The sequence below is a fragment of the Onychomys torridus genome, chromosome 11 (genome assembly GCF_903995425.1).
Source record: "Onychomys torridus chromosome 11, mOncTor1.1, whole genome shotgun sequence".
In the NCBI taxonomy this organism is placed as follows: Eukaryota; Metazoa; Chordata; class Mammalia; order Rodentia; family Cricetidae; genus Onychomys; species Onychomys torridus.
Window position 1 is genome coordinate 59,000,881 of NC_050453.1, and position 25,858 is coordinate 59,026,738.

The following is a 25,858-nucleotide window of genomic DNA, read 5'->3' on the forward strand; positions in this document are numbered from 1 at the left end:
GTAAAGTGAATTTTGCAAGATGCGCTGGGTTGAAAAACATGGATTTTACAATGTGGTGATTATTCCCCATTAAAAATGATTTAAGCCGGGCGGTGGTGGCGCATGCCTTTAATTCCAGCACTTGGGAGGCAGAGCCAGGTGGATCTCTGTGAGGTCGAGGCCAGCCTGGGCTACCAAGTGAATTTCAGGAAAAGGCGCAAAGCTACACAGAGAAACCCTGTCTCGAAAAACCAAAAAAAGATTTAAGTACTATTTTTATATTTGGCATTAAAACATATTGTTTTGTTTTGTTTTTTCAGAAAAAAAACAAACAAACTCCAGGTCAGACAGTCCTCCTGGGCTTGCTCACCTCTCTTAATGTGCCAATTAAAGGGTTGAGTAACACTGAACATCAAAGAGGAAATTTCATCAATATAGCAGTGTTGGCAGGGACAAATGGAGGGGCCCAGTGGTCCCCAAGTCCACTTTTGAGGTACTGACGTATTTTAAATTTGCGTAGAGAAAAAGAAAATGGGACAAGGGTCAAGAGGTGTACATAATTGAGACAGCCTTAGTCGAGGTATGGTCTTGATCACTGAGTTCCTGTTCTGAGAGGCCGGAAGAAGTCCTTTGCTTGAGGAGACAAGGCCATCCTCAAAGATGTCTTCTGTCTCAGGATGCAGTTGCACTTTCAGATAATTGCCCTCATATGAGGAAAGGTCTATTCTGGGAAGCTTTGCTGTCCCTGGAATCCAAAATGACTGATGGTTTAAGATAATTATTTACCTTCATGTTTCCATTAAAACCGGCAACTCGGTGAGTTAATGTGCTTACATATTAACTATATCACATCCAAACAGGATTAGATATTATCCAAACACCTCCTTCAGAAAGATAGAGACACATCTTTATGCTAAGGAAATGTCCCATGAGAAAAAAGAAAAAACAGGAGACAGACGCCAGACTTCAAGGCCGCTTCGTTTTGCTTTGTGAACCCAAATGAGAAGTCAGTGTTTTGTAGCAAGGTCCATTTCTGAGTGTCTGTTATAGGAGATTTAAATCTTCAATAAATTAATCTAAGTTTGTTGATTTCTGATCCACCTACCTCTGAACTCCCGAGTGCTGGTATTACAGACAGCATGCCTACAGGAAACCATGCCCAGTTTACGTGGCACTGGGAATTGACCTTAGGACTTCATCCATGCTAGGCAGGTACTCTCCCAACTGAACATACCCCGTCCATGTTAATGTCTTTTGCCTGTGTTGCAGATACCAATTTTTATGAAAATATAGTAACTTTGTTAAGAATAAAGAACAACAAAAAAATTTTATAAACGGAGTGTAGCAGAAGATGCCTGTAATCCCAACATTTGGCCATTTTAAATACACGGCAAGTTTGAGGCCAGCCTGGGTTGCAAGAGAACCTCTTAAAAAAAAAGAAAGAAAGAAAGAAAGAAGAGAAACACTATTGGAAAGAGTTCTTAAACTGTAAACTACTTCTGTCCTAAAGGAAAGGAATTTTTTTTTCCCAAAAATGGAAAGGGTGAGAGGAAAACTAGAAAGTCCAAGTAGGCTGTAAAAACATTAGTAAAAGATAAAACTTATGATCCCAGCACTCGGGAGGCAGAGACAGGCAGGTCTCTGTGAGTTCAAATCCAGCCTGGTCCACATAGGGTTTTAGGCCCGAGTTACATAGTGAGACCAACTTTAAAAAAAAAAAAAAAAATCCCTGGTTGTGCACACCTGTAATCCCAGGTACTCTTGAGGCTGATGCAGGGTTAGCCTGGGCACTGGAGTGAGTTCAAAGGCAGCCTGGTCAACTTAGTGACACCCTCTCTCAAAATAAAAAGTAAAAAACAATTTCTGTAGTGGGTAGCCATTCCAGCCTTGGCCTGGAAGTTCCAACCCCCAATGAGGCTTCGGTAATGGTCACGCCTACAAGGTGGGGCTGAGGGAGGACACTGAAGACCCAGGATCGAGAGGAGAGGTCTCTCTTGGTTCTGGGACCCTGGATGCTGGAGGTAGACCAAGCAGAGTTCTCCAGAGAACACCGCCGGACTGCGCCATACCTTTCCCAGACCCTGCAACCTACCTATCCCTTCATTTGTAAGTTACCCCACAAAATAAACCTTCCTTTCAACTACGTGGAGTGGCCTTGATAATTCCACCAATAAATTTCTTAGGTCAAAATTAAAAACAGGGATAAAATAGCCGAGAGCTCTACAACTAGATGGGCAGGCAGCAGGACTAGTGACACTGGCCTGGCTTGAGCTCCTGAAACCTCAAAGCCCGCTCCCAGTGACACATTTCCTCCAACAAGGCCACACCTCCTAATCCCTGTCAAGTAGCACCATCCTCCAATGTCCAGCCATCTAAATAGGTGAGCCCATGGGGGCCATTCCTATTCAAACCTCCACAGAAGTACAGTGCAACTTTCTACCTACACTATGTTCTTACCTTTCCATTTAAAAAAAACGGAATTGAAGAACAAGACTTCTGTGTTACCCCTTTCCTATTTGATACCTGATGATTAGATTTTATCCAAATATTTCCTAGGTAAGGATAAAAATGGATCTTAGTGTTAAATTCACATGTTTTCTGATTGGTTTAAAGTCTTCCTTTGCCAGAAAAGGTACCATTGAAGCAGTAGGAAAAATTATGTCACAAAGAATTATTCAATTATTCAGGGTGCTGGAGAGGCTGCTCAGTGTTTAAAGGCACCTGTTGCTCTTCAAGAGAACTTGAGTTTGGTTCCCAGCACCTTGTCTGGCAGCTCATCACAACCGCATTCACCGTCAGCTTCATGGGATCCAACTGCCCTTTCTTTCCAGCCCCTGTTATACTTCCACCTCCCACATAACACTGCTCTATTGACTCTTATCAGAGATACACCAAAATTCCAGGTTCTCTTTATCCAAATCATACAAAACAACCAGTTTCCAATGGCAACATTGACTGGATCAATGCTGGAGCCAAAAGATACCTCTTTGGAGGCATAATAGACTATTTGAGAACAAGCTAAATTTGCTAAAAATAATAAAGGGCATGCCTTTAAAAACACAATAAAAAGCAGTACACATGGATAAGGTGTTACTTAAAAGGAGAGAAAACTTGCCAGGTGTGATGGTGCACACCTTTGATCCCAGCACTCGGGGGGATCGAGCAGAAGCAGATGAATCTCTATGAGTTCAAGGCTAGTCTAGTCTACATAGTGAGTTTCAGACCAGCCAGGGCTGCATAGTGAGACCCTGTCTCCAAAAACAAAACACACACACACACACACACACACACACACACACACACACACACACACACTTTTTAAAAGCTGGGTTTTGGAGCTGAGCGGTCAGTGCATGCCTTTAATCCCAGAACTTGGGAGGCAGAGGCAAGCGGATCTTTGTGAGTTTGAGGCCTCAGTATGGAGACCGAGCTGTTCTCAACTCTATAGCAACCCACCTATTTCTGCCTCCTGGTTGTGGGTATGAAAGGCACAAATCACCATGTCCACTTTTCTCCTTTTGCTTTTAATTTCTATTTCTTGGCCTATGTGAATTGTTTCTTTTCTTTTCTTTTTTCATTTTGTTTTGGAGACTGGATCTATGTAGTCTTAGCTGAGATTCACAGAGATCCTCCTACCTCTGCCTCTGGTATGCTAAGACTGAAGGCGTGCATGACCATGTACGGGTAATTGTTTCTTTATAAGATCATTTGTCCTCAGGTGTACAAACTTTAAAGTGAACATGTAACCCATGGCTCTCAGTTGACTGCTTATTTGCTGAGAATTACTACTAGCTTACAGTACCCAATGAACAGAAGCTCTTAATCAAGTTCTGTATAGTTCATAAAGTATCAAAGAACATAAACCATCCTTTGGTGAGACAATCACATCAACAAAGTGGGCTTTTGTGGGTGGGGTATGTGTGAGGGAATACAGACATACAGGCCAAACGGCCACCTCAGGAGTTGTTCTTCAAGCACTGTCCACTTTTTGTGGGGAGAAGGGGCAGATTCTCTAGCCTGAAACTAGCCAGTTATGTTAGGTTTGCTGGCTAGGGAGGCCCAGTGATCTACTTGTCTGTCTCCCCAGCTCTGGGATGACAAGAGCATCCCTGTTTTTAGATGTCAAACACTGAACTGACTAAGAGTTCTCTAGCACCCAAGCTCTAGGGTATATATCTCTCAACACTTTTGAGACTCTTATAATAATTAATACTACTATAGCACAATGATCTTTATTGTTTGAGAGAGTCTCATAACAGGCAAACACTCTACCAATCTGAGGGACAGCCCCAGCCTGCACAGTAATTTTCCTACCTGATGTCTGTGTGGTTAAGTTGTAGTGGAGATCAGAGGCTGGCAACTGAATTGTGCTTACTCACTGACCACACATGTCTGTCAGCATGATTCAGATTTGTGTCTCAGTAGGAGCTGGAGTCATCAGAAGCCTCAATTCCTTGGAGTTGTGAGCAAGCACTTGAGACAATACACGTTAACTCTTTGAATGCCAAGCGTTGTCTGTACTTTCTTTTATTATCATAATAGTCTTTGCATCAAGGTACATAGCAATGATAGCAGGTTTCTTTTTAAAGCTTAGTATTAAATATTAAATATCTTCCCCATTTTAATTTTACATTACTCTGCCAAGGAAAAAAAAAAGGTTTTAAACTCAAGTTACTTGAAGCCTGGACATACTTCCATGATTAGCCGGGCTACATCAAGGCGGTGACTTCGTCTGTCCTGCCATATAAGCAGATCTAGGCCCTAGAAAGACGGGACCAGGTTATAATTGTTTTTGAAAAGTGAGCTACAAAAATGGGTGGCCTGTTATCAGCCAGGTTACAAAGTAAGGATGGGGGTAAGGGAGGGATATTTTCTTCAAGAAAAAACAAAACATAATTTCTGAAGAATCCCAGTTCATAATTTTTTTTCCCCCAAATGGCTGGAGGAATGGGTGAAATCTCAACATGAGCTTCAAATTCCTATCCCTGAAGGACCAGCAGTCCTTGCTGAGGTGCCTGCCGAGGAGTGTGGCTCCCAGCCAGGGAATGAAAAGGAGGAGGGTTATTGCCTGGTGGCTGTGACAGTGAGCTGAAGATGACTGGACTCGATTCTCTAAGAGGTTTCTTCTAGAAACAGACAACTCAGACTCTCCCTCTTACTTCAGCATAGAAGTTATTTTTAAAAGCACTTGGGAAGTTCCTCCTCTACCCTCAGGTGGGAAGGCTCAGAGAAGGGAGTCGTCGGTACAGCCACCTTCTAGGCCATAACGGAATTCCTGAAGGTTGGAGACCCCATAGAAGTGGACGAAAGCTGCGGCCACCACCAGGACGTGGAAGATCTGATGGGACTGGAACTGTAGGAATAAACAGAGACCCACCTTTAGGAGGACAGAGAGAAGTCGGAGGAAGTATTTGCTTCTGCTGGTTTCCCCTTAAGAACTGTCTGATCTCACAAAAGGGATGCTTGCTAGAGAACATTATAAAAAAAACTATCTGAGAGACACCAGTGTTGACTTTGGTTTTTCTCTTCCTTCAGACACAATGCATAGTCAAATGCTTCACGACCCAAATCGCTTAACACCTCCTCCTCCTCCTCACAGCTTTGACCTTGGGTCAGTCCCTCCCCATCCCGGGCCCTGCTAAGAGTCATTTCTTACCCATATGTCAAATTTTCCGGGAAAGAAGCGCTCAGGAATCCGAGCAGCATACAGGCCAGCTCCGGTGATGTACATCACAGCCATGAGGAAGAACCAGCCCATCTGGCCCACTGTGGTGGCCTTGACAAAGCCCTCAGCGATTGTAAAGTGCATGGTGGGTACAACACCACTCAAGCCAAGTCCCAGGAACACTCCTGAACAGAACAGACATGACGGTCAAGCAGGAAAGACCTATGTGGAAGGCATCGATTTGAATCTGGAATTTATATATTTATGAAAAGCAACTACTTTCTGATAAATAGTACACGTTTAGGGGATTTAGGCAAAGATGACTAACAGCAGACAGTTCTTGTGGGGCGAGGGGATCCTATGCCCTCTTTTGGCCTCTGTGGGCACCTGCACACACATGGCAGACACAGACTCACACATATTTACAAAGAAAATAAATAAGGGGGTGGGACTAGCTGGTGGTGAACTCCTTTAATCCCGGAACTTGGGAGGCAGAGCATTGTGGATCTTTTTTAGTTTCAGGCCAGCCTGGTCTACATGTTGAGTTCTGGGCCAGCCAGGGCCACCTAGTGAGATCTTTTCTCAAAATAGACAAACAAAATTTGAAAAAAATCACAAAAGGTTATTTCAAAAATCATCTATGGCCGGGCGGTGGTGATGCATGCCTTTAATCCCAGCACTCGGGAGGCAGAGGCAGGCGGATCTCTGTGAGTTCGAGGCCAGCCTGGGCTACCAAGCGAGATCCAGGAAAGGCGCAAAGCTACACAGAGGAAACCCTGTCTCGAAAAACAAAAACAAACAAACAAACAAACAAACAAACTCATCTATGGCTTGGAACAGATCATAGAATGCTGGGGCTCAGTGGCTCTGCAGCCAGAAGAGCGGGTTTGCCATAAAGATCACAGAAAGGGATGAAGAGATGGCTCAGTGTGTAACAGTGTTTGCTGCTCTTCCAGAAACTTCCCAGTTTCATGCCCAGCACCCAGGTTAGGCGACTCACAACTGCCTGGAACTCCAGCTTCACGAGATTTGGCACTCTCTTTTGGCTTCCATGGGCACATACACAGATGCATACTAAGACACTCATAATCATAATAAATCTTTTTTAAAGGGAGCATTAAAACTTCTGCATAGGATCAAGCCAGTCAGAATTCCAGCACAGACAGGAGAGGCTCACAACGTCCTTGAAGAGCTGTGGCAGTGATGGATACTGGTAAAGGCAGTCAGTTTTCTTTGAGGGGCGTGGCCAGTGGGAGGCTGTCTGGGCTAAAGTGGATGGCCCCACACCCATGTGCATACAGGCAGAACTGGACTCAATGGACCATTTGAAAAAGAAAAAGGAAAGAAGAGAGAGGCATGAAGCTGGAGGGGGACAGGCTGGGGAGGCCTGGAAGGAAGCTGGAGGGGGACAGGCTGGGGGGGTCTGGAAGGAAGCTGGAGGAGGTAGAATTAAAATACACTGTACACAAGAATGAACTTCTTAATAAAATTTACCTTTTTTGTTTGTTTTTTTAGATTGGGAGAATTTCTGTGTAGCCCTGGCTAGCCGAAACTCGCTCTGTAGACCAGGCTGGCCTCAAACTCAGAGATTCACCTGCCTCTGCCTCCCAGTTGCTGGAATTAAAGGTGTGCACCTCCACTGTCCAGCTACAATTTACATTTTAAAATCATAAAAAGACTGAAGTAAGCCGGGTGCGGTGGCAGAGGCAGAGGCAGGTGAATCTCTCTGAATTTGAGGCCAGCCTGGTCTACAGAGCAAGTTCCAGGACTGGCTCCAAAGCTACACAGAGAAACCCTGTCTCCAAAAAAAAACCAATAAGAAAACAAAACAAAATAAAACAATAGGGTTGGGCTGATTCATCCCAGGGTCTAACCCCTTTACAACATGTCCTCCTACATGCTCAACCTCCTTTCTTCCTTTCCTCCTCCCTCTCTGGTACTAGGGAGTGAACCCTAGGCCTTGTAAATACCAGGCAAGAAGCAAATGCTCTTCCTTGGAACTATTATCCCCAGCCCTTTTATCTTTTACTTTGAGACAGGGTCCTCAGGCTGACCTTGAACTTCTGATCCGACCACATCAATCTCTTGAGTACTTGGGATTAGAGTAGTGGTTCTTAACCTTGGGTCAAGACCCCCTTGGGGGAGGGGAGATGTTCAACAGCCCTTCCACAGGGGTCACTTAGGACCATTGGAAAACAGATATTTACATTGTGATTCAGAACAGTAGCAAAATTACAGTTATGAAGTAGCAACAAAAGTCATCTTTTGGTTGGAGTCACCACAAGTGAGGAACTGTATTACAGGGCTGCAGCAGCATTAGCAAGGCTGAGAACCACGGGATGAGGCATGCAGCACCAAACCCAGTCCTACTCACCTGCTCTTGTCTGCCGGTGCTTAGGAGTGGCAAACCGATCCCACTGTGCCACAATGATGGCAGAAATGCCCAGGACACAGACGATGGAGAGGTAGATGAGCCGTGGCTGTGGGGAGCAGTAGAAGGAGTAATAGAGCCAGGGGACAAAGCTCCCCATAATCAGTAGGGCAATCCCTGAATAGTCCAGTCTAAAAACAAGCCACACAAATCAAGCGCATGAATGGGAGAAGTGAAGAATTCCTGTGGCTCATTGCAGTTAACTGTTTTTCACCTGCACCTAGATTTGACCCTCAACCTTCCCCACAATCTATCCTGGGAACTAAACTGGACTCAATGGAACATTTGAAAACAAAACCAAAAGAAAGAAAAGAGAGGGCATGAAGCTAGGAGAGGACAGGCCAGGGAAGGTCTGGAAGGAAGTTGGCGTGGGGGATAGATAGAATCAACGCACTGTATACAAGAATGAAATTCTCAATAAAACCTACATTTTTTGTTTGTCTGTTTTTTTGAGACCAAGTTTCTCTGTTTAGCCCTGGCTGTCCTGCTCACTCTGTAGTTCCCGACTCCACAGGGTTAAGCACATTTTACCTTCCAGTAAAAAATTCTCTAAGAAAGCCAGGTGTGTTGAGCACACCTATAATCCTAGCACTTGGAAGGTGGAGGGGAAAGGATGGAGAGTTCAAGGCTACAGAGACCTTAAGGCCATCCTGGGCTGCATGAGACACTTTTAGAAATTCTGCCACAATCAAGCTGGTTCTCAGCATCACACTCAGGAAGGGCTCTGAATTATTTCCCCAATCTGATGGAGTTCTGAAAATAAAACCCTTAGATTAAGAGCATAGGGGATTTTTGTTGTATTAGGTAGCCTACACCATCTCCAATTTGTAGTTCATCCTCCTGCCTCTACTTCCTGAGAGCTGGGATTACACTTATGTGCCGCCATGCTTGGAGTAAGGTACTTTTGCTTGTCCTGTTCTTATGGTTCATCATGATGCTATTAAGCTGATAAACACTACTCAAAGATCGGCTTTGGACTACAAACTGCCCAAGATAATTCCAAGGTGGCTGTGAGGGTCCACCATCTTATACCTCTAGCCAGAACTTTATATAAGCTTTGCCCATTACTCTGAGACTGGCTACTAACATTACAGCTAGTCCTTATGAGACTTAACCATTGTTTTGGTTTTCTTACAGAATCCCACACAGAAGCTGTCGTTCCCCAGACAGCAGGAAGCATTTTAAGAAAACAATGGCCTCCTCTCCCAAAAGGTTTTGTTTTCTCAGGGTTCTGGATAATTGTCATCTGTTAGGGGTTGGTTGTAAATTGTAATTATGAGTTGTAAAGGGTTGGGGGTGGAACATTAAGTTTAGACTCAGGATTCTCTTTTGGAAAAGGAAAAAGAGAACTAGATAGGATAGGATAATAAGGTAGATTATTGTATCTATTTATAAACTAAATCAGTAACTATCAGCTTTAGGTAATTCGCATTGGTATGGGTTCTTGTATATTGATATAAATGTATAATTATTTTTCTATTTCTGTTTAAGATAATTTGTATATTAATACAAATACAAAACTATATTTGTCATATTGTACATATGTTCCTACTATTTGAAATATTTTGTATATTGATACAAATGTAAAATTACATTGTCATACTGTATGTATGTTCTACCTGTTTAGGCTATTTTGTATATTGATACATATTAAGGATATTGTTGTCATATTACACTATACATTTCTACCCCTGATTAAGATATTTTTGTATACTGTCACAAATTCGAGGACCTTGGGCTATGTTATGTGGCCCAATAGAGGCTGTGCTTCTTGCCTGCCTATGTGATCTCTTAACAGGGAAGAGAGCCTGGCTAGCCTGAAATGCAAGCAGGAGCTGAGAGCTCTCTTGGACACGGAAGGCTTCCTGATGCATGGTTCAGTGAATTGGTCTGGAGCGTTCCCCATCTGTCTCTGGGAGATGAAGAGGCAATGGCATCATTTCATTTTTTTGTATTTGAGAGTGTGTGGTCCATTTCATCCCTTAATAAATAAGCCTTCTCCCCAGACATCCTAGGATTTCTCAAAATACTTTTGCCTTTAAATTATTGTGTATATGTATGTATGTTCATTACCGCCTGATTATGGAGGTCAGAGTTGGTTCTTGACTTTTACATGTAGCTCCCAGGATTGAACTTGGGTCATTAGGCATGGTGGCAATGCATTTATCCACTGAGCCATCTGACCAACTCTCCTTGTTTTTTGAGTAATTAATTCTTGCTTTCTATCCCGGGCTGACCTGAAATTCACTATGTAGCCTGGGCTAGCCTGGAATGCAAAGCAATTCTCTTGCCTTAGCTTCCTGAGGCTGAGATTACAAATGCTGGCTACCAGACCCGTTTCCCCTTTATCCCACTGGGTAGCTGAGAACACAGGTATAGCCATCCTGCTTGGCACTAACCAAGGTAATAAAGATGTACTCTAGTCACTGGTGTTACTGGGAAGAAATGAAATCATCTATCACCCTTACTAAGAAAGCAGGAACAATCACCACCAGTCAAGTAAACAAATCCCCATGCTGAGCCGGGGACATCAACAGCGCCTGACAGGTCCGATGCGTTTAGTAATGCCTGGCCAACAAAGATAAGCTTTGTGGGGGGTGGGGGTGAGGGTTTAAGAGCACTAGCCCTATGAAGCACAGACTGCCTGCACACGTGACTTTGGCTGAGCCAACACAAAGATAAGCTACAGTTATGTACTTGGCCTTGAAAACAACCCGCTGACACCTCAAGTTTCATCACAAAACACAGTACTGTTTCAGTAGAAACCACAGCCCAGGACTGTTTCCATCTGCTGAGGAGGCTGTGGGAAGTTTACCATGAAGTTTCTCTTGTCATAACAACAGACATCACTCCCTTGGGTACAAAAGGGATTCGGTCATCGTCAGAGCAGCTCAAGCACCTGTTCAGCACTGGGACAAGATGTGACAATAACGCACTGTCACATCTCCCTACTGCTGTTCTGTCAACTTACTTGGAAAAAGTCCGAGAGACTTTCTCTGAATGACAATAGACGGTGTGGAAGAGCCAGGAGAAGCTGAGGCAGAGCACTGCACCCAGAAAGAACATCCCGAAAACCACCTTCTCCTGGAGGGGAGCCATGAAGTACATATTTGGTCTGAGCATGGTCAAGATTCCCAAAAAGAGGAACAGCACAAAACCTGCACAAGGAAAGAGGGAACACAAACCCTGAGGAAAAGTGGAATGTCTGTACCATGACAGCTGCTGCTTCTATCAGTCACCTAGGAGAACCAGCCATGAGAGCTGCCATCAGCCATGAGAGCTGCCATCAGCCATGAGAAACCAACCCAGACACAGACTTTTCATTTTTCTTCTCTAGACAAGGTTTCTTTGTGTAGCCCTGGATGTCCACAAACTCAGAGATCCACTTGCCTCTGCCTCCCAAATGCTGCGATTAAAGGCGTGGGCCACCACCACCCAGCAAGACAGTTTATTTTTGAGACAGGGTGTCATGTAACTCTAACTGGCCCCCAACTCCCTGTGTAGCTAAGGATAATCCTTCCCATCCTCCTGTCTCCACCTCCTGAGGACTGGGATTACAGGTATGCCTAGTGAAATCATGCTAGGAATCAAACCCAGGGCTTCTTGAAGCCAGGTAAACATACTATCAGCAAACATACATTCTCAGGCCACAAAAAAAAAAAAAAAAAAATCTCTGTGAAATGTTGGCATTTTGTTTTTATAGCAGCAAGTTAGGAAATAGGAGTTCCCAACACATGAACGTTCTACCAGGAATCCAATAGGACATACTGTACTATTTTCTCTTGTTTTGGACCTTCTACCCTGTTGCAAAGAGCAGCAGGCAAATGTCAATTAAGGTCAATGGTGATTTAAAGGCAAGATTCCTGATATCAATTATTCAGAGAAACTATATCTCCCCATGGACAAACACTATAGAGTTCCTTAGCAAGTAAAACTGGAATTCCTTTTTTGTTGTTTGTTTCTGTGATTTTGAGACAGGGTGTAGTGGTCTGGAAGACAATGGCCCCAATAGCTCACAGGGGATGACACTATTAGGAGGTATGGCCTTGGTGGAGTAGGTGTGGCTTTGTTGGAGGAAGTGTGTCACTGAGGGTGAGCTTTGAGGTCTCAGATGCCCAAGTCAGGCCTAGTCATGCTCACAATCTCTTCCTGCTGCTTGCAGATCCAGATGTAGAACTCTCAGCTACCTCTCCAGCACCATGTCTGCCTACAGCACCATGCTTCCTGCCATGATGATAATGGACTAAACCTCTGAACTGTAAGCCAGCCCAATGAAATGTTTTCCTTTATAAGAGTTGCTGTGGCTGTGGTGTCTCACACAGCAATAGAAACCCCAACTAAGACACACACCTGTAATTCTAGCACATAGATCTCTGAGTCCAGCCTGGTTTACACAGGAGTTTCAGGCTGACCAGAGCTACATGGTGAGACCCCAGTGTCTCAGAGTTTCTATTGCTGTGAAGATACCCATGACCATGTCAACTCTTTTTTTATTTTGGTTTTCAAGATAGGGTTTCTCTGTGTAACAGCCCTAGCTGTCCTAGAACTCATTCTGTAGGCCAAGTGCTGGGATTAAAGGTGTGCACCTCCACTACCCGGCACCACGGCAACTCTTATAAAGGAAAACATTTAATTGGGTGGTTTATAGTTCACATTATCGTCATGGCAGGAAGCATGGCAGCACACAGGCAGAAATGGTGCTGGAGAAGGAGCTGGAAGTTCTACATCTGGACTGGCAGGCAGCAGGAAGAGAGTGTTACAAAGGGCCCTGCTTGAGCATCTGACACCTCAAAGCCCACACCTAGAGACACACTTCCTCCAACAAAGCCACACCTACTCCATCCAACAAGGCCACACTACCTAACAGTGCCACATCCTGTGAGCCTACGGGGCCATTTTCTTTCAAACTACTATAGTATGCATCACTACCACTAATCGAAGACTAGAGTTCTTGCTGAGAATGTTGCTCAGTGGTACAGCACTTGTCCAAAAAATTGTGTATTTTCCTCATCTAAATCACTCACCAAGCAGATGGGTCCAGATGTTGCCAGTTTCTGTATGGATGCGAAAGATGCTCTTGAAGCAAGCCCGAAAGGAGGGCATAGGTGGTCTGTGGCCGTGTAACAGGTAGTCATTGTCTTTCAGCCAGTCAGGAAGGACATCATATGGGATGACTCTCCAGCGTCCCTCCCAGACCTACAATACACACAGCGCCTTTAGATGGGCCACAGTGTAGACCAGGTTTTCTGAGATACTGCACTGCAGAAGAACCTGACTAGGAGGCTGTCACTCAGGCTTCAGATGGTCCCACAGGAAAATAAGCCTGGACTTGGAGATACCAAGGGGGGGGGGGGGCACTATCAGGGTATTGACCGTATTTTGACCAGTTTATGGTAAACCTCCTTAGGCTCCTTGAATTTTCAAATTATAGACAAATCCTTCTTCTGATGTTCTCCTAGAGAGACCCTTTGTCTCCTGCTCCTCTGTCCCCATTTACATTCTAAGTTCTTACTGGGCTAATACTACATCTTTAAAAGCAGGAATTCTTTCTTCTTTCTTTTCTTAATGTATTTATTTTGTATGCATGTATATGTTCATACATGTTCAAGAGTGGGCATGTGAAGATCAGAGGATAACTTATGGGAATCATTCATTTTTTTACCACAAGGATCAAGGGTTTGAAATCAGGTCATCAAGCAAATGTCCTTCAACCCCAGGTAAATTTGCCAGTTTGAAACATCCCAGACAAGCCTGCTCCCCTCCCCATTCCCCACCCTTCCCTTTCCAGCTCTAGGCTGCACCTTATACACGAACTCCTCCATCTTCTCCATGGCATGGTGGGCTTGCAGAGGAAGCGTCAATACCCGTACCTCCTCCTCCTCTTCCTGAGGCACTGGGCATGTCTGTTCTTCTTCAGCCTAAGGACAACCAACACAATGATCTAGATCTCACCTCCTAACCTGGACTGTTTCTGGGGAGATCCAAAGTAGCTCAAAGTCTCGGCATCCTACCCAGCCTCCTCATAAAGCGGTGCCTCCTCTCCCAAGCATACTGAGTTCACAACACTGCTGTCTGAGATTCACACTTCACCAATACCAGAGTAAAGCTCTATTGGGCATAGAGGAGGCAGACTGACAGAGACTAGCCTTGGAAAGACACAGGCTTAGTGCACCAGCCCTAGATTTTTTTAAAAATTTAATCTCATTTCCTTAAATATTATTACAGGTACATGTTGCTTTACATGTTTTGTACCTGTTCTCTTAAAGCATTTTTAAAAAATTTATTTGTGTGTGTGTGTGTGTGTGTGTGTGTGTGTGTGTGTGTGCGCGCGCGTGCGCGCGTCAAGGCACACAGAACTCAAGACAGTTTGAGGGAGTTGGTTTTCTCCTTCTACCATGTAGGTTCCAGGGATCAAACTCAGCTCACCAGGCTTGGCAGCAAGCACCTCACTCACTGAGCCATCTTGCCAGCCCCCATCTCTTTTGGAGGACAAGTAGTCCACAACTTCCCCCAATTTCCCAAACAGCCTTATCTTCCAGTCTACTAATAATTATCTATCTACCCCTCCTTGCTCCTCTCCCTTTCTCTCTCTCTGTCAGGGTTTCTTTCAATATGTAGCCCTGGCTGGCTTGGAATTCATTATATAGACCAGGCTGGCGCCTCAACCAGGAAGATCCACCTGCCTCTGCCTCCTGAGAGCTGGGATTGAAAACTGTGCACCATCACTGAGCTCCAGTCCACCAATTTTCAAAACAAAACAGAAAGACTGCCTTAGTGATTATGCTGACAATCTCACTTGTTGCTCTCTGATCACTTACTCTGGGATTGCTGTCATAACAACTGTGGCCGGGGTGATAGCACATATGTTTAATCCCAGCACTGGAAGGCAGACAGGTCAATCATTGTGACTTTTGAGGCAGTCTCATCTGCATGGTAAATTAGTTAAGTTCTAGGCCAGTCAGAGCTACATAAAATAACAACAACAAAACCAAATAAAATAAAAATAGGGCAAATGGCATCATGGTTAAGAAAACTTATTTGCGGAGCTGGAGAGATGGCTCAGAGGTTAAGAGCACCGACTGTTCTTCCAGAGGTCCTGAGTTCAATTCCCAGCACCCACATGGTGGCTCACAACCATCTGTAATGAGATCTGGCACCCTCTTCTGCATACATAATAAATAAATAAATAAATAAATCATAAAAAAAAAAAGATTTCAGCGGTTGTTGGTGGCGCACGCCTTTAATCCCAGCATTTGGGAGGCAGAGGCAGGCAGATCTCTGTGAGTTCAAGGCCAGCCTGGTCTCCAAAGCGAGTTCCAGGAAATGTGCAAAGCTACACAGAGAAACCCTGTCTCGAAAAACAAACAAACAAAAAAAACCAAAAACAAACAAACAAAAACAACAAACAAACAAAAAGGAGAACTTCTTTGCTCTTCCAGAGGATTGGGGTACAGTTCCCAGCGCCAGCATGGCAGCTCACAACTGTCTGTAACTCCAGTTCCAGGGGACCTGACACCCTCTTCAAACCTCCACAGGTTCTTGCATGCATGTGGTGTGTGCAGCACCCACATATACACTCACTCACACACACACACACACTCCCCTGACTCATAAAATACATATTTTCTTAAAAAGTCAGTGTCAACCACCTTGACTCTGCAGCAGTTCCCAGGCATGTGGGGCCTCCCTCCAGACTGGTCCACTCCTCCCCAGGCCAATCAAGTGCACCCAACGCAGCAACAGTCACTTACTAATTACTTAAGGAGGGTCTACGTCGCCCTGGCGGTCCTGGAACTCACAAAGATTGTCCGCCTCTGCCTTCTAAGTGCTGGGATTAAAGGATTACAGGTGTGAGTCACACACCCGACTAAGCACAGCAATTCCTGTTGCTGATGTTGTTTTTGAGAAAAGGTGTATATGGCCCAAGCCAGGCTCAAATTTGCAATCATCTTGCCTCAGCCTACCAAATTTTCAAATTACCAACATGTCTTACCATACCCAGTTCCCAGGAAAGTACTTGCCTTAAAAAAAAAAAAAGTGTGTGTGTGTGTGGGGGGGGGGGTTGGGGATTTAGCTCAGTGGTAGAGTGCTTGTCTAGCAAGCGCAAGGCCCTGGGTTCAGTCCTCAGCTCCGACAAAAAAAAAAAAAAAAAAAAAGTATTTCCCCCTTTTAGCTGGGCGGTGGTGGCGCACACCTGCAATCCCAGCACTCGGGAGGCAGAGGCAGGTGGATCTCTGTGAGTTCAAGGCCAGCCTGTTCTACAAAGCGAGTTCCAGGACAGCCTCCAAAGCTACAGAGAAACCCTGCCCCGGAAAATAAATAAATAAATAAATAAATAGATAGATAGATAGATAGATAAATAGATAGATAAATAGATAGATAAATAAATAAATAAATAAATAAAAGGCCCACCAGCACTTGGGAGGCAGAGGCAGGTGGATTTCTGTGCATTGGAGGCCAGCCTGGTCTACACAGCGAGTTCCAGGACTAGGAACAAGAGAGGTGTGTGTCAGGGAGTCTCCACATCAGCTCTGGACTGGTTACTTCTAGGATCCTTTTACCTGAAAGATTTCCACTTGTCAAAGTTGAAGGAGTTTTCTTCTATTACATTAATTCATGTTCACTTAGTGATTATTTATTTTATTTCAGTTCTTCTGCTGGACACTGAGTTTACAAAAGTATTGGTGCTCTTTTGGGAAATTAACTCTCAAAAGCTCACAGTGAGAAAAATAAAGATACCTACAAGTCAGCATGATAAAGACTTGCCTAGAGCTATTCCCAGGGTACTGTGGTTATTTTGGAAGTAAGATGAGATTTTTTTTTTTAATTTTAATTTTTTCTTTTTTTTTTTTCTTTCTTTCTTTTTTTATTTTTCCAGACAGGGTTTCTCTGTGTAGTTTTGGTGTCTGTCCTAGAGCTCGCTCTGTAGACCAGTGTAGTGGATAGCCATTCCAGCCTTGGCCTGGAAGTTCCAACCCCCATTGAGGCTTCGGTAATGGTCACGCCTACAAGGCGGGGCTGAGAGAGGACACTGGAGACCCAGGATCCAAATGCAAGGGATCTCTTGGGGCCTGGACCCTGGACGCTGGAGGTAGACCAAGCAGAGTTCTCCAGAGAACACCGCTGGACTGCGCCATACCTTTGCCAGACCCTGCAACCTAATTATCCATTCATTTGTTAAGTTACCCCACAAAATAAACCTCTCTTATAACTATGTGGAGTGGCCTTCATAATTTCACCAATAGACCAGGCTGGCCTCGAACTCACATAGATCCACCTGGCTCTGCCTCCTGAGTGCTGGGATTAAAGGTGTGTGCCACCACCAATCGTCGGATTTATTTTTTTTAATTAAGGAATTCTTTATTCATTTTACTTACCAACCACAGATCCCCCTCTCCTCCCTCTCCCACCCCTCCAGTCTTTTCCCTCAACCCACGCTCCCATTCCCTCCTCCAACAAGGTATGGCCTCCCATGGGGAGTCAGCAGAGCCTGGTACATTGATCTTAAACAACAGGCTGAAGAGGCTCAGGAGGGTGCCGGGCAAGGGAACAAATCAGGAAGACAGCTTACCTTGGCTGGGCTGGTGGTTGCCCGTTTGCCCTTCTCCTCCAGCAGGGGTCCCAGCTCAGCCAGTTCCACCGTGTCAGTTTCTCTGTTATTAGAAGGAGCTCCATTGCCCTGTGCCACCACAGGCCCTTTGTGGGAAGACATCTGGCTGGTACCTCAATACCCTGCAGCTTCAGCTTGAGGAAAGGTTGGGGTCTCTCAGCCCCAGGGGGCAGAGATCTTCCTGTGATGGTAGACACTGCAAACAAGAACATGAAGGGTGTTGACAACATGGAATTCATTTCTGTCATTCTACACTGAGTATGACATAGCTAATCAGCTCACCCTACCCTAATTGTAAAGGGTAGCTCATGTTTAAATGAAATCTACTGTCTTTTTTAGAATATTATGCTTCACCAGAAACTCTAATCTCAGAGATATAAACCCTCATATACATACATAATCTCATTATATACACACACACACACACACACACACACATATATGAAAAATGTAACACCTAGTTTTCTTGGCCGTCACAGGTTTTATTGTTACAATACCAAGCTGTCACCATCACAAAATGGGTACCCACTCTGAAAAGGCTGCCCATAGGAATGGAGCCCATTTAGTGAGAACAGTAATGCCTACCACTGAGTCCTCAAAGCCCTTCTCCCCAGGAAAGGCCTAGATGTGAAACTGACGACAAAACACCAAGACTTGCTGCAGACTGTGCTCTCAGCACTGTGTAACTGGCTACCACGGCGGTCTCACTACACCTATTGTCTTCTTCTGGGCAGGGGTAGGGAGGTCTGAGATCAGCCTCCCTATGGAGCTCCAGTCAGCCTGGAACTTGATATGTAGACCAGGCTGGTTTCAGACTCAGAGATCCACCTGCCCCTGCCTCCAGAGTGCTGAGAGTGCTTCAGGCCTGTACCACCAGGCCTGGCTTTTTTCTTAAGTGAAACACACACCTGGCTATAATTACTAAAAGATCACACAGGCGTAGTAATGGATTAAATAACTGAATTCATTTGGCCTTTATCTACATATATTTGGACAAATATGCCTTGCATGGGTATACTAAGGATACACACTCACTGGTTAATTCCTCTGCAAAATCTACTACAATGTTTTTAAGGATACAGTCTGGGATCAAGGCTCCAATAACAAGTTTCCACCACACTTCTCTAACAGCAGGCAATGACTTACCTGGAAGCAGGAAGCTGAAGACAGGAGGCACCCCAAGTTCGCCCTTTGCCACACACATACCTAATCACCAGCTCTGCAAGAGCATGTCCCAACCACCATAGCCCATAAACTTAAGCCCCACTCAAATTACTTTCTTATAAACTGGATACAGGCATACAAGATCATTTAGGAAAATCAGAATTCAGTCTTCTCAGAAAACTCTCAAACATTCTAGGATTTTCTGCATTGGACTTGACGTAGTATTTTCAAATTAGGCTTGAGGGAGATATAAATAATATAAAAAAGGAAAGGAATTTTCCAAAGATTTCTACTATGTTGTAAATTACCAAGTCCTCCTTCTTCCACAGACAAGGGCATTTGTTACTTATAGCAACAGCCTTGGCCAGAATATTAACACAGGACAATGCAGAAAAAAGAGTGGGTTTATGATGAGAGAGGAATTTAAACCGAAGAGCCTGACTCTTTCATGTGGAGAAGTAAACATGACTGTTCCCCAAAGGCATACTGCTTCCCCCATGGCAGCTCACTATATAAACAAACACCTCTGGCATCTGCACTAGTTTTTACCCAGGAGTAATCTCGATTCCCTCCCGGAGATTATAATTAGGCATATGTAGGTTATAGTTAATCTTAGGTACCAATGACTGGATTAAGGAGCATCCAGATGGTTGGTAAAGCATTCTTGGAGGTGCTGGGTTTCAGGAAGACACTGGCATTTGATTTGGTGACCAGAGTAAGGAAGATCTGTTGTCACCCATGAGAGTGAGCATCATCTAATTGGCTGCCCCCCCAGGCAGAACAAAACAGAAGAAAAGTGAACTTGGAGGGAGTGTGGTGTTGCACACCTTTAATCTGCACTGGGCGGGGGAGGGTAGAGGCAGGTGGATCTGGGTAATTTAAGACCAGCCTTGTCTATATCAGAGTTCCAGACCAGCCAGAGCTACACAGTTATACCTTGTCTCAAATAAATATATAAATAGATGGGGAGATAAATAATAAATAAATTTTAAGTGTTCTCTCTCAGTGATGGAAGCTTTTTCTTGTAGACATTTAGAATCTAGGTTCTCTGGCCTTTGGACTCTGGGACAAGCACCAAGGGCCTCTAGGTTCTGAAGCCTTCAGCCTTGGTAATGACACCACTGGATTCCCTAGTCCTCTAGCTTGCAGATGGTCCATTTGGAGAGTTAACCTCCATGCTCGTGTGGGCTACTTCCCCCTACCTACCTGCCTGCTTGCCTTCTATTGGTTCTGGAGATGCCTGACTAATATTTTAATCTGCCCTCAGGTGAAGGCAATCCTCAGAACTCATGCATCATCCTATGCTAACATACACGCAAAGCTGGAAGAGTCCAATCTAGTCCCAGTGAGACACAAACAATAACTCACTATACAACACACCTTTATGTCAACACAGCCAGTTCCTCCTCCTTCAAGTGGGCAAGACTGTGACAAGACACTTGCCAACATACACACAGTCACAGTCAACACTTGAGCTCAAGAAGAACAGGAAACTGGAAACCTCAGTGGATAAGCAACTCACATGAAAAGAAATATTGGGAAATCTTAACTGCTGACCTCAAAACATACTTCCTCAAAGAGAAGTCCTACCGAATAAACAGTCCTCAGAGGTTAATCCATAACATTGAGCAACAAACAAACAGACCAACAAATAGCTTTGGTCATCTTTGAGAAGTCTGAAAAGAAGGGCACACTAAACTACCAGTTCCAGCAGGCAATCAGGGGAGAAACTAAACAAAACCGCTTGCATTCTGGAACACAATAATAATACACAGCTCCTAAAATGATGCAGAGCCATAGTTTTGGTCTGAATCTGTATTTCCAAACGAATGAAGGGGGTACAATCCAGCCAACAAACATATGATTTATCATCATTCCACTGGTCAAGGTTTGTGCCCTTTTTTCTCTACTGTGGGGCTTTCTCTTATCCTTTCCCCCAGAGTAAGGCAACTGAGTCATCAACTATTTAACAAACATATTCAGTAGTATGAGGTCCTGTGCAAAACAGAAGTTCTATCACTGTTTGGCATAATCAGATGGCTTAAGTTAATTTGTGACATGTCCACATTAAGTGACATGATCTCACTGCTCCAGGAGAACAGTGCGGGAAGAGAGCTCTTTAAACAGAATGGTCACACATTTAATTCAGTTGAGTGCTGCTCAAATATTCCACAAGAGACACCAGGCTAACACAAGCTTTAAGTTGTACAGTAAGAGTCCAAAGATCAGACACAGAATCCAGCTTGGTATTTTTACTAGTTTCTTTAACTGACCAGAAAAGTTTTGTGACTTCAAATCCATTGGACAAAGTCTTATTCTCTTTTTGATCCAAATCACTTGATTCTACGGATTCTGTCCAGCTCCTCTATCACTAGCTTAGACCCTCCCATCTCCTTAGACCTCAAGTCTCTAAATCTAACAGCCATCCCAGTTAACTCACAACGCAGCCATCAGCTACAATTCATCATACAAAACATACCATCATGCATTAATGTACATACAATGGAGGTCAATGGAGATCATGTCAGCATAGTGAGAAAAGTCCATTGTCCAGTTTGGTCTTCTAAACTGTAGCAACACAGAGACAGGAAAGGAAGAGAGAGGGATCTGAGGTCTGGCAAGAAAAAAGAGCAGTAACACTAGGCCCTGAAAATAACATTGCTGTATGGTAGACCACTCACCAACAACAGGAAATTACAAGCATCTTATTCTGTCAATTTAAATTCAATACAAACCCCTAAGGTGTTAGGCTGATTCCAGGAGACTAGGAGAGCCAAGAAGTACAACTCTCTGCCCACACTCTATGTCCTAATGCATTTTAGAGGAAACACCTTTCCTCTCAAAGGGCCACACCCAACACAGCCAATTATAACTGAGCCAACTCGAGTGCATTTTTGTTGGGATTTCTTCAACTCAAGCTAATAAACTTTACCACTAAGCTTCCCAACTGGATAAATGTAAGCTATTATAGAGTAAAGCTCTGGAGAAGGAGAGGTACTTATGTTCCTACAAATAATATAATCCTGCACCAAACTTGGAGAAAAAGTTGAGTTTTAATCACTGCCCAATTAGCTGGAGAGTTTCCCTTAGAGATTTTGATAATTTATTCTCTGAAGCAGTTTCCAAGTTTTTCCAAGCTATGACACACACTTTCCCTGAGTCAAAGGCTCAAAGGGTCCTGATTTGACCTAAAGCTTTAGACTCTCTGAGAATATGAAGATGAGTTGGGTCTGTGTGCACAGCTCGATTCTCATGATTCTAAAGAAAGACCAGCCTAGCAGTCCAGACAAAGACCCGCTTCTCCTCTGTCCAGTCTTTGTTAGGGAGGTTAATTTCACAGCTCTACTGGGGAAAAATGAGTCAAGGCAAAGGTCAATGTTTGACATTACCAAACCACAGTTTGGGGGCCTTAGCTCTTCTATTTGATGCCAAGTGCCACTGACTCAGAATCTGAAGGGGAAGCAAGCCACAATCTAACTTCCTCTGTAGCGCTCTGCCAGTTAAAGCTATCCCAACTGAAGAAATGAAGCCTTTCTTTAATCTCACAGATGGGTAAACTTTCCTAAAGACCCAGCAAAAGGAGGAGGAGGAGGAGCACAAGGAATAATAAGGGTGATTTTTATGTCACCACCCCAACTCTTCTTGAGACAAGGTCTTACCAGGCAATGCTGGCTGGCTTGGGGCATCCTATGTAACCTAGATTGGTCTGGCAATCCTCCTCTCTCAGCCTCCCGAATGCTGGGATTACTAACAGGCATGTACCATGCCCTTCCGGCTGCTTTTTAAAATCGAGCACATTACAAATAGTTGGTCAATACAGAAGCACAATACAGCACTCACTCTAACCTGTGCACCCTCAAATTCACTTTAAACCATCTAACCTCCAATTCACTTTAAACTGCGCTACCCTAAAGCCCCACTAAAGCACAAGGAAACTGGTACGTACTGAAAAGCCAATCACCTGGAACTGGTTTGGCTAGAACGTATCTTTAGGATCTTTGCAATTCAAGACTGCTACAAACTTCATAAACATTAGTCATACCCCCAACATTTCTGAGCAGCAAATGGGACTAAGTTCAGCATGATGAGAACTGTCCGATAAGCAGATTGGGTACAAAGGAACATTAAGGACAAAATGTAACAAGTTTGCTGAACAGCAGTACCAGACAAGAAAAACACGTGACTTAATAAAGCTCCCAGATGTGAAGATGACACAGCTCCTTAGAGTAACGAGTAGATGGGCAGATAATGCAGCAGGGGTGTGTCAAAGAGTCTCGGTCTGGATTTACACGACTTCCTCCAGAAGCAGAGAACTATTTACTGGCCTACAACAAAGGATAAATTCTATCCTTTAGTCTGAGACTATCTATTGAGTACTACAGAACGTACAGTTCTCGCTACAGAGAGAAGGCAAGCAGAATATGAAGCTTGGCATGGTTACTGATCACCTTTAAGAAGGGGTTACTGCTGGGCAGCGGTGGCGCATGCCTTTGATCCCAGCACTTGGGAGGCAGAGGCAGGCGGATCTCTGTGAGTTCGAGGCCAACCTGGTCTACAGGCACCAAACTACATGGAGAAACCCTGTCTGGGGGGGGGCGGGGGGGATATGGGTTACTGAGGGCTGTAAGCCAGTTGAGAGTGTTGGCTTAGTGGTTAAAAGCACTTGCTGCTTTCCATAGGACCCTGATTTAACACTCAGCATTCACATGCTGGCTCACAGTTCCGAAAGGATCCGACCCATCTTCTGTGGGCACCAGGCATGCACATGGTGCACATACATATACATGCAGACCAAACAGCTATACACAGAACATTTTTAAAAATTAAAAAAATTAGCAGAGCATGGTGGCCCACGCCTTTGATCCCAGCACTCAAGGAGGCAGAGGCAGGTGGATCTCTTGTGAGTTCGAGGTCAGCCTGGTCTACAGAGTGAGTTCCAGGACAGCCAGGGCTGTTACACAGAGAAATCCTGTCTCGGAAAACCAAGAACAAAGTGGGGAGGGGATGTCTATTGGATAATTTGCTTTCTAATAGCATCACCATAAAGCTAAGAGCTAACAGGTGCTGAGAAGAAAAGCGTCACTTTAGCTGAAATGATCAAGAAAGCTTTGCAGAACTATTTTAAGATTTGATGGGTATAGACAGTAGTAGCAGGGCATTCCAGGGAGGCACAGTAATCTAAACAAGGTGTGAAAACGCATGGTGCCCAGAGCAGTGAACAATCCATTTTTGCATCAGGGAATCTTAGAAAAACAAAATGAGGTCACCCTGAAGAGACAGAAGTTAGCCCAACATCCTATTTAAGGTGGTACACTCTGTCCATCGGCAGTGGGGGCTGCCTCCCAGGATTCTCTCTCCCGAGCAAGGAGTGGTCACTTATTTGCTTCTTCCTCAGAAACCGTGTAATTTCTGGGCTACTGTGAACACCACTTGAGATTTCTACTCTGCAAGTGGGTACAGTTTTGTGAAGGTCCACACCAAAGTCCAATACTCTTTTTTTTTTTTTTTTTTAAAGACTGATTTCTCAAGGACCTAGCACAAAACAGGGGCACGGAAGCTACTTCTGGAATAAAGATGTGTAGTGGCTGCAAGCCGGGAACCCTGACATTGCAATCTATTTAGCGCCGACCTGAGTTCCTGGCAGTGTTTTGCTGCTATAAAGCCCCAGGAACAGCGGTTGCACCACCACCGTCAGCCAGCCCTGTCAAACGGCAAAGGCGGTAAACACATCCCCACATTACTTCGGTTTGGAGAAGAGCTACCCATTACCATCTTGGTTTGATTGACCACGACACTGCAATTGGTGGGTTCCTTTGGCCCGTCTGCTAAATACTCGAGGGAAATAATCTGATTAATATAGCAGATCCCATGGCCTCTTAGTGCTCCGCTGACATCTGAAACTGTGTAAACTGAAATTCACCCAGCTTCTTCTTCACCCACGAAGCACCAGAAACTGAGGGACAGCCACTTAATTTTCTTTAAACCAAGTGCTAGAAGACCCAATTTCTCAAACGAAACAGCATCTATCAACCCTAGATCTCTGAAATGAAATCTGGTTCTTTCCCAACACTTTCAGCATCTGTTTACATTCCAGCTGAGTATTACCTTAGGCCTGTCGACTGTCCATCCACCTCCCCTCCAACCCTATCCAGGAGGGATCCCCGTCACGTTTGACCTGCGGATGGCGGTGGGGCCTTAGGGATCCCGGCCACCCGGGGCCGGTGCTCCCGCACCCAACTCGCAGGCTCAAGTCCGGGGGTCGCCAGCAGGGCTGGAACGCGGCCGCCTCCCGCGCGGCTGCCAGGGCAGCAGCACTCCAGGACCGCTGGGCTCCGGCCGCGGCGAGCAGCCCCCCAGAACGGAGGCGGCGCGCGGTGGGAGGGGCCGGAAATGTTTACGGCGGACTTCTCCGAGGGCCGGGCGGTGAGCAGCGATCCAGGGGCGGGCCACTCCCGGCCAGTCCCCTCCCGAGCCTGCAGGGCCCGCGTCCCGCCCACCCGCGGGACACTTACGGCCTGGCTGGCTGCCTCTGCTGGGGGCCGCGGGCCCGGGCGCTACATCCCGCGGCGCTGGAGGTGGCCTGCGGCCGAGGGGCGCCCGATCCTCAGCGCCCTGCCCGCGCCGGAAGGGCCGCGCGACCGCACGGCGTCACCTCCGCAGCCGCGTCACCTTCCCGGCGCTACCCCCCCCCCCCCCAACTCCGATCCAGGCATTCCTGCGCGTGCCAATCACCCGCGCGCTCCCGCGCACGCCCCGCCTCGCCTCTCTTTGAACCAATAGCTCGCTCGCGCTGTCGCGGCTTGGCCTCCCACTGGCCAACTGCAAAAGCCTCTTCTCCGGGCGCACACTGCGCGCGTGATGGAAAAGGGAGCCGGGAGAATTAGAGCGGACCCTGGGAAGGAATGCTGAATTTCCCACCCCACTTCCCGGCTTTTCAGCTCCGAAACACTTTTTTTTTTTCTTCCCTCGGTGTTAGGAATTTAACCTTTAGGCAAGCCCTGTGCCATTG

General features: G+C 45.3%; 1 protein-coding gene across 5 annotated transcripts; it reads right to left on the bottom strand.

Moving 5' to 3' along the window:
- Positions 1-4,473: 4,473 nt before the first annotated feature.
- Positions 4,474-25,578, bottom strand: Adipor1 (adiponectin receptor 1). 5 transcript variants are annotated; one of them, XM_036202687.1, is made up of 9 exons: positions 25,362-25,578; positions 21,351-21,417; positions 17,647-17,881; positions 13,877-13,993; positions 13,100-13,271; positions 11,047-11,233; positions 8,019-8,206; positions 5,636-5,829; positions 4,474-5,332 (listed from the first exon to the last, which is right to left on the bottom strand). In XM_036202687.1, the coding sequence occupies exons 3-9, from the start codon at positions 17,785-17,787 to the stop codon at positions 5,204-5,206; spliced, it is 1,128 nt and encodes a 375-aa protein (XP_036058580.1). In that variant the 5' UTR covers positions 17,788-17,881; positions 21,351-21,417; positions 25,362-25,578; the 3' UTR covers positions 4,474-5,203. The 5 variants fall into 5 exon arrangements, with proteins under 5 accessions (XP_036058580.1, XP_036058582.1, XP_036058581.1 ...); XM_036202689.1 differs by having other exon boundaries at positions 21,329-21,417; positions 25,362-25,518; XM_036202688.1 differs by lacking the exon at positions 25,362-25,578 and adding an exon at positions 24,955-25,227.
- Between the last annotated feature and the right edge of the window lie 280 nt (positions 25,579-25,858).